The 18,507-nt window shown below is 46.6% G+C and overlaps 2 protein-coding genes and 1 long non-coding RNA gene across 4 annotated transcripts in view; 2 read left to right on the top strand and 1 right to left on the bottom strand.

Annotated features, from left to right (window-relative positions):
* The first annotated feature begins 128 nt into the window (after nucleotides 1–128).
* LOC306922993 lies at nucleotides 129–5,622 on the top strand. Its single transcript, XR_013789988.1, has 3 exons — nucleotides 129–214; nucleotides 4,789–4,825; nucleotides 5,011–5,622. It is a non-coding gene; the product is annotated as an uncharacterized lncRNA (long non-coding RNA).
* A 494-nt stretch (nucleotides 5,623–6,116) lies between these two features.
* tyw3 (tRNA-yW synthesizing protein 3 homolog) lies at nucleotides 6,117–11,604 on the bottom strand (the record flags this gene model as incomplete). Its single annotated transcript, XM_079507329.1, has 6 exons — nucleotides 11,364–11,604; nucleotides 9,721–9,801; nucleotides 9,471–9,569; nucleotides 8,147–8,218; nucleotides 7,503–7,636; nucleotides 6,117–6,612 (listed from the first exon to the last, which is right to left on the bottom strand). Exons 1-6 carry the CDS (start codon nucleotides 11,544–11,546, stop codon nucleotides 6,117–6,119), a joined length of 1,065 nt encoding a protein of 354 aa, XP_079363455.1. The 5' UTR covers nucleotides 11,547–11,604.
* Nucleotides 11,605–12,153: 549 nt separating this feature from the next.
* The window catches only part of cryz (crystallin, zeta (quinone reductase)), a 12,274-nt gene continuing 5,920 nt past the window's right edge, over nucleotides 12,154–18,507 (top strand). For both annotated transcript variants that reach the window (XM_079512158.1, XM_079512157.1), the window contains exons 1-4: nucleotides 12,154–12,228; nucleotides 13,456–13,571; nucleotides 14,025–14,177; nucleotides 17,480–17,643. In XM_079512158.1, coding sequence (XP_079368284.1) covers nucleotides 13,458–13,571; nucleotides 14,025–14,177; nucleotides 17,480–17,643 — 431 coding nt within the window. In that variant the 5' untranslated portion in view covers nucleotides 12,154–12,228; nucleotides 13,456–13,457. The remainder of the gene's footprint in view (nucleotides 12,229–13,455; nucleotides 13,572–14,024; nucleotides 14,178–17,479; nucleotides 17,644–18,507) is intronic.

Genomic DNA, 18,507 nt, shown 5'->3' with positions numbered 1-18,507 from the left:
GCTCCCCCTGGTGTGCTTGTCTTGTCTTTGCATGATAGAACAAGCCGATGGATAATGAGGCAAGAATGGATCACCACCATGGCATGTATTTTATATTAGTAAACCAAAGTGAAGTAAACTGGACGGACATATTAGTTTGAATGCTATTATAAGTGGTAGGGGGAGGCATGGTTAATTGTCCGGGTTCTTCCAGAGCTTCTTCACAGTTTGTAAAGTGGTTTCATTGTCATAACAGTAGTTTGTAGTTGTAGGTGGTTTCATTGTCATAACAGTAGTTTGTAGTTGTAGGTGGTTTCATTGTCATAATAGTAGTTTGTAGTTGTAGGTGGTTTCATTGTCATAATAGTAGTTTGTAGTTGTAGGTGGTTTCATTGTCATAATAGTAGTTTGTAGTTGTAGGTGGTTTCATTGTCATAATAGTAGTTTGTAGTTGTAGGTGGTTTCATTGTCATAACAGTAGTTTTAGTCCTGTACCTGCCTGTAGACCTTCTCGCAATTTGGTGTTGGGGGAATTTCTCACTTGAACTGAGTCAATGGGTCCCTAGACATGAACAATCAACGAGGTGCTCGTCCGCCATAGTGCCACGAATGGCGCAATGGCCACATCAAATATGGCCGCCATCGGCTATGATGAAAATACAACTTTTTGTTTCTGGGTGTATTTGCACATGTAATACCTCCATCCTGACTAATTCAGGTATGTGGAATTAATTTCTGATGACCGTATTTTAACCATTGTGGGTGATATTGACCTTGAAAGGTCATGGTCAAGGTCATTTTGCCATTTCGAAGACCTTGGCCATAACCTGGCCATTGTTAGGAGTAAGAACAGGTGCAATAAGTCTAATGCAACTAATTGTGACATTTTCAATTCATTTCTGATACTATTTTGACCATTAAGGATCATCTTGTCATTGAGATATCAATATAAATGTTTTTATTCAATAATTCAATTCCGATTTTTGTCATTACTGTCACTTTTATTGTATTTTTTCCACAATTTGTTTTATTTACAACAAGACATGAACCTAAAAATATAACAATTATAAATGTCCCCCATAAAATCTAAACAAAAAAAACCAGTGCACCATTGTGTGCATGCAAGTTAGTGTGATGGGTTTTTACTTTTTACATGAGGGGTTTTCCATGGCAAAATATTATGCATGGAACTCCATCAGCACAGCAGCCACATCGTCTAGTGTCACTTCCCTGCACACTTGCATACTGTGAGCAAACTGGGTGGTAAGGGCTTCAGACATTTTGATGGCAGGAGTGTACCAAAGTGCTCCTCCCATCCATGTTCCATTGGCTCTAGTCTTGACTTGGGTTCCTTTGCTGTCTCAAGCAGGTGGCAAGCCCTATGCACCAGAAAGCACCTTGTTGGATGTGACCTCTGATCACACTACTTGTGGGAGGGAGAGCATCAATTTTAGCACTGGCACTGGTATAGCTTTCCACCCTGAGGTCATCAAATGTCTCAGCAGTTGTACTTGACCTGGCCCCCGTCCAGACACGCACCAAGTACTTCTCTGCCAACGCTGCATATTGTTCTGTAAAGGTGTCAGTTAGTTAAATATTTTACTGGGTCAGAAGCCATAGCTGCATGTTTGGTCCCCACCTTGCTCATGCAGTCTTCTCCAGTCAGGATATGTGCCTTGATCACTGTCTTTGCTAGTGGTGGTCCAAGACGAGAGACTTGATGCAGTGGAAGCATGCACAGCTTCTCACCAGTGCAATACTGCTGCCAGATCTCCTTCAACCCCAGTGATTGGACGTATGGGGTGTAGTGTAGCAGTAACAGGTGTCTGTATGACAACTCTCTTGCTCTGCTTCACTCGAACAGCCCACTCCACATGCACCACCAATCTGGTGTCAGCCTCCTCAATCCAGTTCAAGAGGTCTGGGAACTCAGCACCTCATCATCACAGACAACAAAGCTGACAATGATGGTAGCATTACCAAATTTTCCATAGACTTGATGGCACACCATATCCCGAACTAGCAGCTGGAGATTCCGTTTGTTTTCCTCAGACACCCAGAATTTGTCAAGTTGCTGAGGGATAGTCTCTGTTCATGCCAACAATGTCGATTCCTGTTCTTGAATCTGTGCGCCGCATGCGCACCCCTTCCTTTAGAGACATCTCAATGTAAGAATCGAGTATGATATGGATGAACTCTGGGATGATGTTGACCTGATGATGGTATTGAAGACAGCACCTAAAGTAGGGAATTGTGCTAGTGGCATCTGCTGCATTTTCGCCATGAAGTCTACTACAACATGAGTGGCAAGAGTAGACTTTGGACTCCATTGGGTGAGGTCAAGTTCAGGCTCAATCTCACTGGCAGGTTTTGACTTGTCGACATGAGCTGGGAGGTCACCATCAAGCAGCGGAAATGCTGAGAGCACATCATGAGTAAGTATCTCCTGGATATTCATGCCCCGCTCCTTAGCAATGTCCATACTTCTATGTGCCTCGGCCATGTATTTGGACGAAACTAACTTCTACTCCTTCAGAATGGTTGTTGGTGTCTTCTGTGGTTGCTCGTTGAAATGAAGTATCTTCCGCTTTGGTATGGTTGTGCTCAATGTCTTGGTCTTCCCAACTAACATTTCCTGTCTGTATGAGCAGTACACACGCTCCCCATTTTTACAGTTTAGCAAGCGTGCAGCGACCCCTCGGTCAACAGCCTGCTTTGTGAGCAGATTGTGCAGTGTCACAGGCACATTGACCGCTATCGAGTATGGATTCTGACGCTCTAGCACAAAGTCCATCAGCTTCGCCACATTACGATTGAATGTAAGGCTCAGTGCATGTGGGAGATGGCATTCTGTGTCTTTCATGGTGTGGTTGTTGGTGAGAATGTTGGGGACATTGGTGATTGACCCAATCTTGTGGAACAAGAAATTCTGCCACAGAATTTGCATTGTGTGTGGCTCCTACTACATAGTGACCACCTGGACCCTTTGACACTCACTGAATGGTCTGCTCGACCTTCATGTCACCTCCTACAGCGCAGAACCAGCCTGGGTGATCCTGAACAACTCAATGGCCTACAGAGAAGCGCCTGTAGAGCCACCCTGGGCAAGACCTACGCTGAAAAGACTATCAGCGGAAGTGGCGGAAGTGTTGCGTGTAAGATAACTACGTCACGCGGTGCGGCTGTGTTTACTAGTCCCCACCGAAACAAGGAAATGACGTTGATGCTTTACAAATCAGTTCACATTCTCCGCGAATGAAACAAGTGTTGTGATTGGTCGGGAAAATATCGTATCCGGGGGAAATACATCTGATGGATGTTCCGGAGGATACGTCCGCCGATAGCTTCTTTGCCTTACGTTGTGACCAGGCTCTTCTTTTCGCAGTTAAGTGAGCCTGGGACCGAGGCTACTGTAGAGCTCAGGATGTGTGAACTCTAGAACCTTTATTTGTTCAAGATACCATGAGCCATGCCAGGTACTTTATGCAGTCACATTCTGCAAAGATTGGCATAGAGTCGTTGATAGTAGCCACATGTAGATTCCAGTTTCCATCTCTTTTGGAGACTACAGCATTCTTGATGATCTTGATGATCCAGCCAAACTCCAAAGAATTGGCATGCCGATGTGGCAGCCGTGCTGCTGGAGTCTCATGCATGTAAAACCCATCCCACTAACTGGCATGCACACAATTGTGCACTTTGAGTAAAAGTGTTATTTCATTTTGTGTTATTATTTTGTTTGTATAAAACATTTATTTTCTGCATACTTATATTCTAATTAAAGCACTCAATTAAAATAAAAGTTAAAGAGGGACATTTAGAATTGTTATATTTGTATGTTCATGTATTTTGATATAATAAATAAGACAAATGATTACGAGAAATACAATAAAAGTGAAAGTAAAGACAAAAATCGTAATTGAGTTATTGAATAAAAATATTTATATTGATACCTCAATGATAAGATGATCCTTAATGGTCAAAACAATATCAGAAATGAATTATAAATGTCAGAATTAGTTGAAATAGACTTATTGCACTTATTTTTACTCCTAACAATGGCCAATGTCTTTGGAATAGCTAAATGACCTTGACCATGACCTTTCAAGGTCAATATCACCCACAATGATTAAAATAGTATCAGAAATGAATTCCACATGCCTCAATTAGTCAGAATGGAGGTATTACATGTGCAAATACACCCAGAAACAACAAAGTTGTATTTTCATCATAGCCGATGGCGGCCATATTTGATGTGGCCATTGCGCCATTCGTGGCACTATGGCGGACGAGCACCTCGTTGATTTTTCATGTCTAGGGACCCATTGACTCAGTTCAAGTGAGACATTCCCCCAACACCAAATTGCGAGAAGGTCTACAGGCAGGTACAGGACTATTTGTAGTTGTAGGTGGTTTCATTGTCATAACAGTAGTTTGTAGTTGTAGGTGGTTTCATTGTCATAATAGTAGTTTGTAGTTGTAGGTGGTTTCATTGTCATAACAGTAGTTTGTAGTTGTAGGTGGTTTCATTGTCATAACAGTAGTTTGTAGTTGTAGGTGGTTTCATTGTCATAACAGTAGTTTGTAGTTGTAGGTGGTTTCATTGTCATAACAGTAGTTTGTAGTTGTAGGTGGTTTCATTGTCATAACAGTAGTTTGTAGTTGTAGGTGGTTTCATTGTCATAACAGTAGTTTGTAGTTGTAGGTGGTTTCATTGTCATAACAGTAGTTTGTAGTTGTAGGTGGTTTCATTGTCATAACAGTAGTTGTAGGTGGTTTTATTGTCATAACAGTAGTTTGTAGTTGTAGGTGGTTTCATTGTCATAATAGTAGTTTGTAGTTGTAGGTGGTTTCATTGTCATAACAGTAGTTTGTAGTTGTAGGTGGTTTCATTGTCATAACAGTAGTTTGTAGTTGTAGGTGGTTTCATTGTCATAACAGTAGTTTGTAGTTGTAGGTGGTTTCATTGTCATAACAGTAGTTTGTAGTTGTAGGTGGTTTCATTGTCATAACAGTAGTTTGTAGTTGTAGGTGGTTTCATTGTAGAATGACTTCGGAGTAGGGATGGGGATTATCGATTAATGCATTCATTGATAGTTGATACGTTTTTATAAGCTTATCGATCGATTAACCGGTTAAGTTTTTTTTCTCGTTTTTTTAATCTGAGAATCTTAATTTCCCTCAATCTACCCCCCACAAAAATCTACACTTTGCTGAAAGAATACAAAAGGCATATTATATTCCTTAATCAAATATTGATGTGACCATTTGAGATACAGGGCCAGGCAACGGCATCTTTCTATGAGGAATAGTCTTGTCTGTCACATCGCATGCAAAAGCAGAGACGTTTCGGTTCATTCGATCCATTATTAACTGTTACATTTAATTGATTAATGACGATTAACTATTAACATCCCTAGTTCGGAGGCACTTGCTTGTTGTTGGTCAACATCAGGTTCCAGGTGGTCCTCAGCTAAAGTAGCTAACACGGTAACATGGTTAATAGTGCTTCCACTTGCCCAGGCATTATATTGTATTGTGATCCAGTGTTCTGTGACTTTAAGAGTTCAGGCGGTTGCCTTTAAAGGGAATGACGTAACCTACCGCACTTCCTATTTCATATTGGCTTTGAAAGCGCAAATGCTATTGTGGAAAACGTATATAGGTCAAAGCAGAGCAGTGATTGCCTCGTGAGATCCTGGTCTATGGTGCTTCATAACACAACGCAAGATCACGTCTGTTACACTGGTGCCGTGACCCGGATCATTTTAACCACTTTCTCCGTTTATATGTTGGCTATTCGAAAATAGCAGACGTACAAGCTCACAGTGCGTCCACTTTGTGACACGCTGCAAGCTTGTGCATCTGCCATTTTAGAAAAATATATATAAAAGAAAAATCACACGCGTGTGAAGTGAGGGGCGCTCTTATGATCATACGTCATCATACACATCATCTCATTCTGGCCAATCACAATTTACGTCCTCACTTTTGTCTTCAATGTTTGTGTTTACACAGACCCTCAAAGCTGGGCATGGGAGGGGCTAGCACCCCTCAAAAATAAATAAATCTTGTCTTCTGGGGGGGTCCCTGGCACCAAATACATATCAATTTGGGAGTCGTTGACATGAAGTGGTCTAGGTGAATAAATCCATACAGTCTTCTAGCTCAGGAGGACTACAGAGTTCATCTTCCAGCTCAGGAGGACTACAGTGTTCATCTTCTAGCTCAGGAGGACTACAGTGTTCATCTTCTAGCTCAGGAGGACTACAGTGTTCATCTTCTAGCTCAGGAGGACTACAGTGTTCATCTTCTAGCTCAGGAGGACTACAGTGTTCATCTTCTAGCTCAGGAGGACTACAGTGTTCATCTTCTAGCTCAGGAGGACTACAGTGTTCCTCTTCTAGCTCAGGAGGACTACAGTGTTCATCTTCTAGCTCAGGAGGACTACAGTGTTCATCTTTCTGCTGTTGCCGCCCTCTCCTCCGTCTTCGTTTGTACACATTCCTTTCTTTCCTCTCCTCCGCCGCGTCGCCGTTTTCTGTCTCCGGCATTTGTAGTTCCCGTGTGTCAGGGATGTGTAGTTCTTGTCGTAGTTCCACGGAGAGGGCCGCATGCAGACTCTGGTAGAACCTACAGTATGGAAGGAACGAATGACCCAGAATCAGTGTAGAGCCAGGGAACATTTACTTCTACATTTATTTAAACTTTTTATTCAAACCAGGACACTCAACAGTAACACAATCAACACAGGTTTGCCAAACACTAGTGTGTAATCTCCTTCGGGTTTGAGTAAATGGTGACACCCCCTCCTACTAGTATTGGCCGATAAAGTATACAGTTTTAGACCACGACGGTAACCTCGCCTCACCAGGCTTTCCACCTCGGAGGAAAGCCTGGTCTCTGTTCCAAAAGTGCCGTGTGAACCTGTCTGGAACGGATGATATCGTTACGCCATGTTGTAGTATTGTTTTGTAGTCATCAGGATGATATCGTTACGTCATGTTGTAGTCATTGTTTTGTAGTCGACAGGCAGGAACAATCAAACGGAACTTCCTTTTCCCTCAAACCGGAAGAATAACAATAAAAGCTCTCGTAGCCTGCAGCTTTTATTGAGAAAAATCGGTTTGAGGGAAAAGGAAGTTCCGTTTGGTTGTTCCTGCCTGTCGACTACAAAACAATACTACAACATGACGTAACGATATCATCCGCTCCCGACCGGATCATATACCCGAAATGAAATGGTGCCCAGGCTACCACGACGGAGGGTCGCCGTCTCAAGCGAAACTCGAGCCACGAGAGACACTACCGAGCGAGCTCAAGCGCACGAGTTGCCGCCTCGAACGTTGTGAAGTTCGCTTAGCCGCCCGACTCACACAGCCCCGTTCGAGTTGCAACCTGATGTGGACAGAAGAGTAAATCCTCGTCCCCCAGAGTCCCGCAAGTAGGGACAGTTGCAAGGGCACTGGGCACGCCGTTTACCCGAACCCGACGGAGAATCCACACTCGCTTCTGAAACTGACCGTTGTATCCGTCTGAGGTTCTCCTCCATCTTCTGATTGGCTACCTGGACCAGGAAGTGGATGTAGTCCTGGCCAACCAGGACGTCTCCCTGCAGACTAAGAGGAACCTCCAGGCCGTGGGTGCTACGAACCGCCTGGGAGGGGGGAAAAACAACATGATTGGTTGCGTTTAACCCATTCTGGGCGGGAACCCCTTTTAGTGTTAGCATCATGTTATGCTTTAGCTATTGAAAAATAGCAGATCTACAAGCTCATAGCGCGGCACCGAGTGGCGCGCTACGAGCTTGTAGGTCTGCTATTTTTGAAAAATAACATAGAAACATAGCTTTTTCAGAAAACTGTCAGGATGTAGAAGACATTTTTAGAATCTGATCTCAGGTCAAAATGGTTAAATAAAATGTACTTAGTGTACTGTAAAAGGCCTACTGTATATAGCAGAATAAAATGCTATAAAGCGTACCATGTTATTTAAAATGAACTTGGTGTACTGTAATAGCAGAATTAAATGCTATAAAGCATAGCATGGTATTTAAAATGAACTCGGTGTACTGTAATAGCAGAATAAAATGCTATAAAGCGTACCATGGTATTTAAAATGAACTCGGTGTACTGTATATAGCAGACTGAAATGCTATAAAGCGTACCATGATTATCTTCCCAGTTTTGCCTACAGTGAGGCCAGAGTTCCTGAAGCCCGAGTTGATGGCCACCGAGTGCTGAGAACAGAAAGGAGATTGAATAGAGAAGTGTGAGCATGCTATGAGGGGAGATACATAGGGCTGTCACCATGGCTGAGGGAAGTAGGGGTGCTGGGGGGGCTGTAGCACCCCCTCCCCCCAGGCACAGCCCCCCCTCGAACAGGAGGGGAAGAAGAAAAAAAAGAATAAAATATGCTGTATCACAGTATTGGCACCTTATCCTGGTTAATTGCCTGTGTCAGTTCGTTCATATAACTTGCGTGTGGAGAGGGAAAGTAAAGGCCACGTTTGCGAGTGAAAATGCGCGAAAATGCGCGTGCATGATGCGCGTGCACGCGCATTTTTGCGCACCCCCTACTAGACGCTCAGCCCCTGCGAGTGTAAAGTACTTCCCACGGGCCTGGCTGTCACAGCATGCTATGAGTGGAGATACATAGGGCTGTCACAGCATGCTATGAGGGGAGATACATAGGGCTGTCACAGCATGCTATGAGGGGAGATACATAGGGCTGTCACAGCATGCTATGAGGGGAGATACATAGGGCTGTCACAGCATGCTATGAGGGGAGACACATAGGGCTGTCACAGCATGCTATGAGGGGAGATACATAGGGCTGTCACAGCATGCTATGAGGGGAGATACATAGGGCTGTCACAGCATGCTATGAGGGGAGAGGAGATACATAGGGCTGTCACAGCATGCTATGAGGGGAGAGGAGATACATAGGGCTGTCACAGCATGCTATGAGGGGAGATACATAGGGCTGTCACAGCATGCTATGAGGGGAGATACATAGGGCTGTCACAGCATGCTATGAGGGGAGATACATAGGGCTGTCACAGCATGCTATGAGGGGAGACACATAGGGCTGTCACAATTACATATTTAACGATAAATTGTCACGCTAAAAATTGCGATTAACAATTTGTTGTGATTTTTTTTCTTTTTGCATTGAACATTGGAACATATGATTAGAAAATACAGCTCTGTTTCACTAGTAGGCCTAATAAAGAAATTAAAAAAATGCACAGGTCAGATATGATGAATAACTGAAACATACAGAAACATTACTGACATTGATTTCATACTTTAAAAGGTAAACATGCTTTTGAATACAATTTAATTTCGTTTTTGTCATATTTTAGTGATCTGAAATGTTTTAGTGTTAGTCTAGTAGTCTTAGTGGACTAAACATCATAAGATTTTAGTCGACTGGACCTACAGTGGATTTAGTCTTTCCAGATAGAGCCACTGAGCTCTAGTTCTCACCAGTAGCTGTGCGTCCTGCAGCCTTCTGCACTGGACATGAAGAACGAAGGGCTCGAACTTCAACACGGCATCTCCACTGGCCCTGGACACACTGGACACCTGGACAGCACGCGCACGCACGTCGCACGCACACACGGACACACACACACACACACGGACACACACCACATATTGTTTAGACCATTATTATTAGTAGGCCTAAGGTAATTAATAGACTAGACAGGAAATTGTAGTAGGAAAATGATCTCACCAGCTCTTCGGGTTGGCATTTCTGGTGGGAGACAAACAGCCAGACACAGTTCTGTTTCTGGATATCAGTACTCTCTGGAACCTATAGCGGACAGAGAGAGAGAGAGAGAGAGAGAGAGAGAGAGAGAGACATCAGTACTCTCTGGAACCTATAGCGGACAGAGAGAGAGAGAGAGACATCAGTACTCTCTGGAACCTATAGCGGACAGAGAGAGAGAGAGAGACATCAGTACTCTCTGGAACCTATAGCGGACAGACAGAGAGAGAGACATCAGTACTCTCTGGAACCTATAGCGGACAGACAGAGAGAGAGACATCAGTACTCTCTGGAACCTATAGCGGACAGAGAGAGAGAGAGACATCAGTACTCTCTGGAACCTATAGCGGACAGAGAGAGAGAGAGAGAGACATCAGTACTCTCTGGAACCTAGCGGACAGAGAGAGAGAGAGAGAGAGAGAGACATCAGTACTCTCTGGAACCTATAGCGGACAGAGAGAGAGAGAGAGAGACAGCAGTACTCTCTGGAACCTATAGCGGACAGAGAGAGAGAGAGAGAGAGAGAGACAGCAGTACTCTCTGGAACCTATAGCGGACAGAGAGAGAGAGAGAGAGACATCAGTACTCTCTGGAACCTATAGCGGACAGAGAGAGAGAGAGAGAGACAGCAGTACTCTCTGACTGGAACCTATAGCGGACAGAGAGAGAGAGAGAGACATCAGTACTCTCTGGAACCTATAGCGGACAGAGAGAGAGAGAGAGACATCAGTACTCTCTGGAACCTATAGTGGACAGAGAGAGAGAGAGAGACATCAGTACTCTCTGGAACCTATAGCGGACAGAGAGAGAGAGACAGAGAAATACTAAATTAGTATCTGTTCAAAGAAACAGAAACACTGTTTACCTTGTACCATATTTCAATGTACAGATTATGTTTTTATAGTAGCCTATTGTTTAGACCAGGGGTCTGCAACCTTTTAGTTTCTAGATAGTCAGTGTGTCACTTTAATGACACCACAACATGTTTTGATTGTCCACGAATATAACCGTTTCCCTTTTTAAATATTCTTTCACATTGTTATAATGATCATTAGACTCAGAGCAGAGCCCTCCTATCTCCCTCCCCAGTCAGAGTTCAGAGATTTAATGAATGTAGAATGATGTGCAGGGTGTAATTTACATACAAATATGAGTGAATTCATTTTTTTAATTGTTTATTTACCGATAATTGTTTTTTTCTCATGCCAGTGTGCCAATGATCACCCTCCTTTGTGCCAAAGGTTTGCCTACCCCTGGTTTAGACTGATGCTGTGGTCTATAGAGAATCTCAAGTATATCAATAATCAATTGTAAAAGGAGTGACTCCTAAATTGTAATTGACATGGGGGAACAATTAACGGCGAATAAATCATTACAGACTTGCCTTCAGTTGAATTGATAATACATACAGTTTGAAATTCATTCTTCTTAGTTGAGATTCTCGGATTCTCCATAAACAAGGACCTCCGCCTGATTGATTCCACTGGGGCTCGAACCCAGGACCTTCTGCGTGTAAAGCAGACGTGATAACCACTACACTATGGAACCGTATAGTAAGTAGGGTAGGAATCCAATCCACGGCTTTATTAAATCTGTGTGACTCTCACCCCATCGATGATAATAACCCTCCCAGAGCAGGAGCTGGTGGTGAAGTAGTTCTCACAGGCGTTGAGGAGAGACACGATGTGGGAGATGTCTTCATCCACACTGCCTTTCTTACTCACATCTAACCTGCCCAGGCTCTGCTTCTTCCACTGGCAGAATAATAACAATGATGCGTTGTTCTCCATAATTATGCTTGTTTTATTTCATATTCCTTTCAATTAAAGAGCTGTGTTTTGCAGTGTGCATCATGTATACTCATCGCACTGACTGTATGCAGTGGTTTCATTACATTAAGAAGCTGAACTGAACTAGCTTACATGTTTGTTTACATGCGTTCGCCTTTTTACACTACAGTGGCCGATAGGGGTCAACCGTGTAGTCCTCGACGTAGCCATAGGGTTGCCATGTCTGCGTTTTATAAGCGACATTGTGGGCTTGTTCTTTCCTGTAAAATAAATCTTGTAAATAAATATTTGTTACGCGGGTTGGCTTGTTTGTTTCTAACGTGTAGTTGCTTATTTGGGCTTGTTTCCTATTCCTAATGTTGTTTAAACCAGTGGTTCTAAAAACCTGTCTTGTATTTGTTGTTTTCAGAAGGGGAGGGGATCATACAAGAATTTAAAACATTCCACGATGTTATAATAATAGCAGATTTACAAGCTCACAACGCGTCGACTCACATTGCGACGCGATGTGAGCTTGTAAGATTAAAGTGCTTATATTGTTTTCATAGACCTGATTATTATATTATTGCTTATTATTTCTCTAGCTAAATCTGGCAACACGGCTAGTTGTCGCCACCTGGTGGTCATGATGAGAGCAGCAGCACACCGACAGCAGCAGCTCGTCCTAACAGTGCATCATCGGGTAAGAAAGATCTCTGGTTGTTGTTTATTTAAATTCAACCGATTCTTACTGTAAATCCGCGTTATCTCACATTAAGCAGTACATGTGTTGGTATCCCTGGAGTGACGTGACTGTCACAGACACGTGTTATTTTAGGCTTAATTCAAAGTTATCGTGGGTTTAGTTTAGCTGGTCTGACCATAGAGGTCTGACTGACAGCGTGACTTTATACACTAGTCTACTGGGAGCAATTCGCTTTACAGTGTGCAGATAGATCCGGTTTAGAGCGGACACGGAAACGGGTTGTCTGCGTGCGTGGGTGCGTATGTGAAAATGTCCCCGGTTGCTTAATTCATTTGTTTCGGAACTGGGCGCTAAACAGTACAATGGAAACCATGTCTGTTCACTAAATGCCTGCCTGGCGAATTCGATTCTTAGAAGAATCACATTGAATTGTCAATTATTGAATTGTAAAGCTGCTTAGAAGCAGCTTCATTGGCATGAGAAAACATGTGTTTATATTGCTAAAGCAAATGTCAAAAACAATTTAAGAAAAAACAGGAAAGTTATACAAACGTTGGACGGGGTAAAGCATTGTGTAAACAGAGCTATAGGTCACATTGCAACTTGGGAAAAAACTGTCAGAAATAGTCATAACAATTTCAAAAAAGCTTTTTGATATTAAATTGATATACAACTTTTTGAAACAAATTGCAGCAATCTTTCTGGGTTTTGCCATATCTCGTTTTGGGACACTTTACAGTAGCAGCAGTTTTCTAAAACTATTAAAATAGTATAGCCTACTATTTAAAAAGAAGCATGCGTGGTAAATTGGTAATAAGCTCTGTCGATCTGAGGACCAGTCTGTAGTCTGTACAGTACAGAAACTCATTGTATTCCATATTAACCATCTCTTGTTTCATAACAGTTCACAAATCTTTCTATCTATTTCTTTTCATAGGAGTTGTTGTTGTCATTGGTCATGTTTTCAAACTCTCTTTGGGTGTATATGTAACTAGTATGTAATATGTGGGAAGTAGCCTATGTGTCTCACACAGTTCGATGCTCTGACACACTATGTAAACTAGTTCTGCTGCAGAATGTCCAAAGTCTGTGTGTGTGTGTGTGTGTGTGTGTGTGTGTGTGTGTGTGTGTGTGTGTGTGTGTGTGTGTGTGTGTGTGTGTGTGTGTGTGTGTGTGTGTGTGTGTGTGTGTGTGTGTGTGTGTGTGTGTGTGTGTTCCACACAGACATGATGGCGAGCGGCTGCAGGCTGATGAGAGCTATCCGAGTCGGAGAGTTCGGAGCTCCGTCAGTTCTCAAGTTGTGTTCGGACGTCCCGGTGCCAAACCCCGGCCTGAGAGAGGTGAGAGGTGTACCACCACCCTATCTATATCTGGAATGCCCTCCCTAAGGCACTCAGAGATGCCCCCACCCTTCAAAACCGCCCGCAAGACCCACCTCTTCAACATTGCCTTCCCCAGCTAACCCTTTTCACTGTCTTTTAATGTTGTTGTTTTTGTATAGCTTTTAGTGGGGTTTTTATTTGTGTTGTTACCTCTGTAAAGACCCCCCCCCCCCCATGTAAAGCGTCTTTGGGTACTCAGAAAAGCGCTATATAAGTTTGAGATATTATTATTATTATTATTATTATCTGTACCACTATAGACCAGTGTTGATTTCGTCGACTAAAAATATGACGAAAAATGTTCGTCGACTACCTTTTTTCACTGACGAAAATTAAATGGAAACTGAATGAAAACTGATGATGATGATGACGTGCGTGCGTGCGTGCGTGTGTGCGTTCTCTCTCATGTAGGTGTTAATCCGTGTCCACGCGTGTGGAGTCAACCCCGTGGAGACGTACATCCGAGCTGGGACCTACTCCCGCAAACCCAGCCTGCCGTACACCCCAGGCAGCGACGTGTCTGGGGTGGTGGAGGCAGTGGGCCAGGGAGTCACTGCACTGAAGGTGGGTGGAGGTGGTGGAGGCAGTGGGCCAGGGAGTCACTGCACTGAAGGTGGGTGGAGGCAGTGGGCCAGGGAGTCACTGCACTGAAGGTGGGTGGGGGCAGGGAGTCACTGCACTGAAGGTGGGTGGAGGTGGGTGGAGGCCGGGGGCCAGGGAGTCACTGCACTGAAGGTGGGTGGAGGTGGTGGAGGCCGGGGCCAGGGAGTCACTGCACTGAAGGTGGGTAGAGGTGGTGGAGGAGGCCGGGGAGCAGGGAGTCACTGCACTGAAGGTGGGTGGAGGCCGGGGGGCAGTGGGCCAGGGAGTCACTGCACTGAAGGTGGGTGGAGGTGGTGGGCCAGGGAGTCACTGCACTGAAGGTGGGTGGAGGCCGGGGGCCAGGGAGTCACTGCACTGAAGGTGGGTGGAGGTGGTGGAGGCCAGGGAGCAGGGAGTCACTGCACTGAAGGTGGGTGGAGGTGGTGGAGACAGTGGGCCAGGGAGTCACTGCACTGAAGGTGGGTGGAGGTGGTGGAGACAGTGGGCCAGGGAGTCACTGCACTGAAGGTGGGTGGAGGCAGTGGGCCAGGGAGTCACTGCACTGAAGGTGGGTGGAGGCCGGGGGCCAGGGAGTCACTGCACTGAAGGTGGGTGGAGGCCGGGGGCCAGGGAGTCACTGCACTGAAGGTGGGTGGAGGCAGTGGGCCAGGGAGTCACTGCACTGAAGGTGGGTGGAGGTGGTGGAGGCCGGGGGGCAGGGAGTCACTGCACTGAAGGTGGGTGGAGGTGGTGGAGGCCGGGGGCCAGGGAGTCACTGCACTGAAGGTGGGTGGAGGCCGGGGGCCAGGGAGTCACTGCACTGAAGGTGGGTGGAGGTGGTGGGGGGCAGGGAGTCACTGCACTGAAGGTGGGTGGAGGCAGTGGGCCAGGGAGTCACTGCACTGAAGGTGGGTGGAGGCCGGGGGCCAGGGAGTCACTGCACTGAAGGTGGGTGGAGGCAGTGGGCCAGGGAGTCACTGCACTGAAGGTGGGTGGAGGCAGTGGGCCAGGGAGTCACTGCACTGAAGGTGGGTGGAGGCCGGGGGCCAGGGAGTCACTGCACTGAAGGTGGGTGGAGGCCGGGGGCCAGGGAGTCACTGCACTGAAGGTGGGTGGAGGCCGGGGGCCAGGGAGTCACTGCACTGAAGGTGGGTGGAGGTGGTGGAGGCAGGGAGTCACTGCACTGAAGGTGGGTGGAGGTGGTGGAGGCCGGGGGGCAGGGAGTCACTGCACTGAAGGTGGGTGGAGGTGGTGGAGGCAGTGGGCCAGGGAGTCACTGCACTGAAGGTGGGTGGAGGCCGGGGCGCAGGGAGTCACTGCACTGAAGGTGGGTGGAGGTGGTGCAGGCCGGGGGGCAGGGAGTCACTGCACTGAAGGTGGGTGGAGGTGGTGGAGGCTGGGGGGCAGGGAGTCACTGCAGGGAAGGTGGGTGGAGGTGGTGGAGGCTGGGGGGCAGGGAGTCACTGCACTAAAGGTGGGTGGAGGTGGTGGAGGCTGGGGGGCAGGGAGTCACTGCACTGAAGGTGGGTGGAGGTGGTGGAGGCTGGGGGGCAGGGAGTCACTGCAGGGAAGGTGGGTGGAGGTGGTGGAGGCCGGGGGGCAGGGAGTCACTGCACTAAAGGTGGGTGGAGGTGGTGGAGGCTGGGGGGCAGGGAGTCACTGCACTGAAGATGGGTGGAGGTGGTGGAGGCTGGGGGGCAGGGAGTCACTGCAGGGAAGGTGGGTGGAGGTGGTGGAGGCCGGGGGGCAGGGAGTCACTGCACTGAAGGTGGGTGGAGGTGGTGGAGGCCGGGGGGCAGGGAGTCACTGCACTGAAGGTGGGTGGAGGTGGTGGAGGCCGGGGGGCAGGGAGTCACTGCACTGAAGGTGGGTGGAGGTGGTGGAGGCCGGGGGGCAGGGAGTCACTGTGTGTTCTGTGTTCCAGGCTGGTGACAGAGTGTTCACCACAGTGTGTGTGTTCTGTGTTCCAGGCTGGTGACAGAGTGTTCACCACAGTGTGTGTTCTGTGTTCCAGGCTGGTGACAGAGTGTTCACCACAGTGTGTGTGTTCTGTGTTCCAGGCTGGTGACAGAGTGTTCACCACAGTGTGTGTTCTGTGTTCCAGGCCGGTGACAGAGTGTTCACCACAGTGTGTTCTGTGTTCCAGGCTGGTGACAGAGTGTTCACCACAGTCTGTGTTCCAGGCTGGTGACAGAGTGTTCACCACAGTGTGTGTTCTGTGTTCCAGGCTGGTGACAGAGTGTTCACCACAGTTTGTGTTCTGTGTTCCAGGCTGGTGACAGAGTGTTCACCACAGTGTGTGTTCTGTGTTCCAGGCTGGTGACAGAGTGTTCACCACAGTGTGTGTGTTCTGTGTTCCAGGCTGGTGACAGAGTGTTCACCACAGTCTGTGTTCCAGTCTGGTGACAGAGTGTTCACCACAGTGTGTGTTCTGTGTTCCAGGCCGGTGACAGAGTGTTCACCACAGTGTGTGTGTTCTGTGTTCCAGGCCGGTGACAGAGTGTTCACCACAGTGTGTGTTCTGTGTTCCAGGCCGGTGACAGAGTGTTCACCACAGTGTGTGTTCTGTGTTCCAGGCCGGTGACAGAGTGTTCACCACAGTGTGTGTTCTGTGTTCCAGGCTGGTGACAGAGTGTTCACCACAGTGTGTGTTCTGTGTTCCAGGCTGGTGACAGAGTGTTCACCACAGTGTGTGTTCTGTGTTCCAGGCTGGTGACAGAGTGTTCACCACAGTGTGTGTTCTGTGTTCCAGGCCGGTGACAGAGTGTTCACCACAGTGTGTGTTCTGTGTTCCAGGCTGGTGACAGAGTGTTCACCACAGTGTGTGTTCTGTGTTCCAGGCTGGTGACAGAGTGTTCACCACAGTGTGTGTGTTCTGTGTTCCAGGCTGGTGACAGAGTGTTCACCACAGTGTGTGTTCTGTGTTCCAGGCTGGTGACAGAGTGTTCACCACAGTGTGTGTTCTGTGTTCCAGGCTGGTGACAGAGTGTTCACCACAGTGTGTGTTCTGTGTTCCAGGCTGGTGACAGAGTGTTCACCACAGTGTGTGTTCTGTGTTCCAGGCCGGTGACAGAGTGTTCACCACAGTTTGTGTTCTGTGTTCCAGGCTGGTGACAGAGTGTTCACCACAGTGTGTGTTCTGTGTTCCAGGCTGGTGACAGAGTGTTCACCACAGTGTGTGTGTTCTGTGTTCCAGGCCAGTGACAGAGTGTTCACCACAGTGTGTGTTCTGTGTTCCAGGCCAGTGACAGAGTGTTCACCACAGTGTGTGTTCTGTGTTCCAGGCCGGTGACAGAGTGTTCACCACGGCCACAGAGTCGGGAGGATATGCAGAGTACGCCGTAGCCACGGAGCACTCTGTCCACACACTGCCTGACGCTCTGGACTTCACCCAGGGAGCTGCCATAGGTGTACCGTACTTCACTGCATACCGAGCCCTGGTCCACAAGTAAGACTATAGTAGTTTCTGTACTTCACTGCATACAGAGCCCTGGTCCACAAGTAAGACTATAGTAGTTTCTGTACTTCACTGCATACCGAGCCCTGGTCCACAAGTAAGACTATAGTAGTTTCTGTACTTCACTGCATACCGAGCCCTGGTCCACAAGTAAGACTATAGTAGTTCCTGTACTTCACTGCATACCGAGCCCTGGTCCACAAGTAAGACTATAGTAGTTTCTGTACTTCACTGCATACCGAGCCCTGGTCCACAAGTAAGACTATAGTAGTTTCTGTACTTCACTGCATACCGAGCCCTGGTCCACAAGTAAGACTATAGTAGTTTCTGTACTTCACTGCATACCGAGCCCTGGTCCACAAGTAAGACTATAGTAGTTTCTGTACTTCACTGCATACAGAGCCCTGGTCCACAAGTAAGACTATAGTAGTTTCTGTACTTCACTGCATACAGAGCCCTGGTCCACAAGTAAGACTATAGTAGTTTCTGTACTTCACTGCATACCGAGCCCTGGTCCACAAGTAAGACTATACTAGTTTCTGTACTTCACTGCATAGTGAAGCCCCTACCAGGGCCCAGGAAATGATTTAAAAGTATTTATTTAAAGAGCTTTTAAGCCTCGTACAAAGCCAACTGGAGTTGTGACAACTGGAGTTGGGCCGAACAAAGAATTAGAAAGAAGGTTACAACATTTTTTTGTTGTTTTTCTTTGTAATTATTTGTTTGGTCCAAAATATTGTGTTTATTGTCATGATTTATCATCATCATCATCATCAATTTACATTTTAGGCATTTAGCAGATGCTCTTAATCCAGAGCGATTTACAGTCGCTGCAGCCAAGAGGAAGAGGAAGTG

The sequence above is a fragment of the Electrona antarctica genome (assembly GCF_951216825.1).
Source record: "Electrona antarctica genome assembly, chromosome: 1".
Taxonomy (NCBI): Eukaryota; Metazoa; Chordata; class Actinopteri; order Myctophiformes; family Myctophidae; genus Electrona; species Electrona antarctica.
The sequence above is the reverse complement of the archived record's forward strand: the minus strand, read 5'-3'. Positions and strand labels throughout refer to the sequence as shown.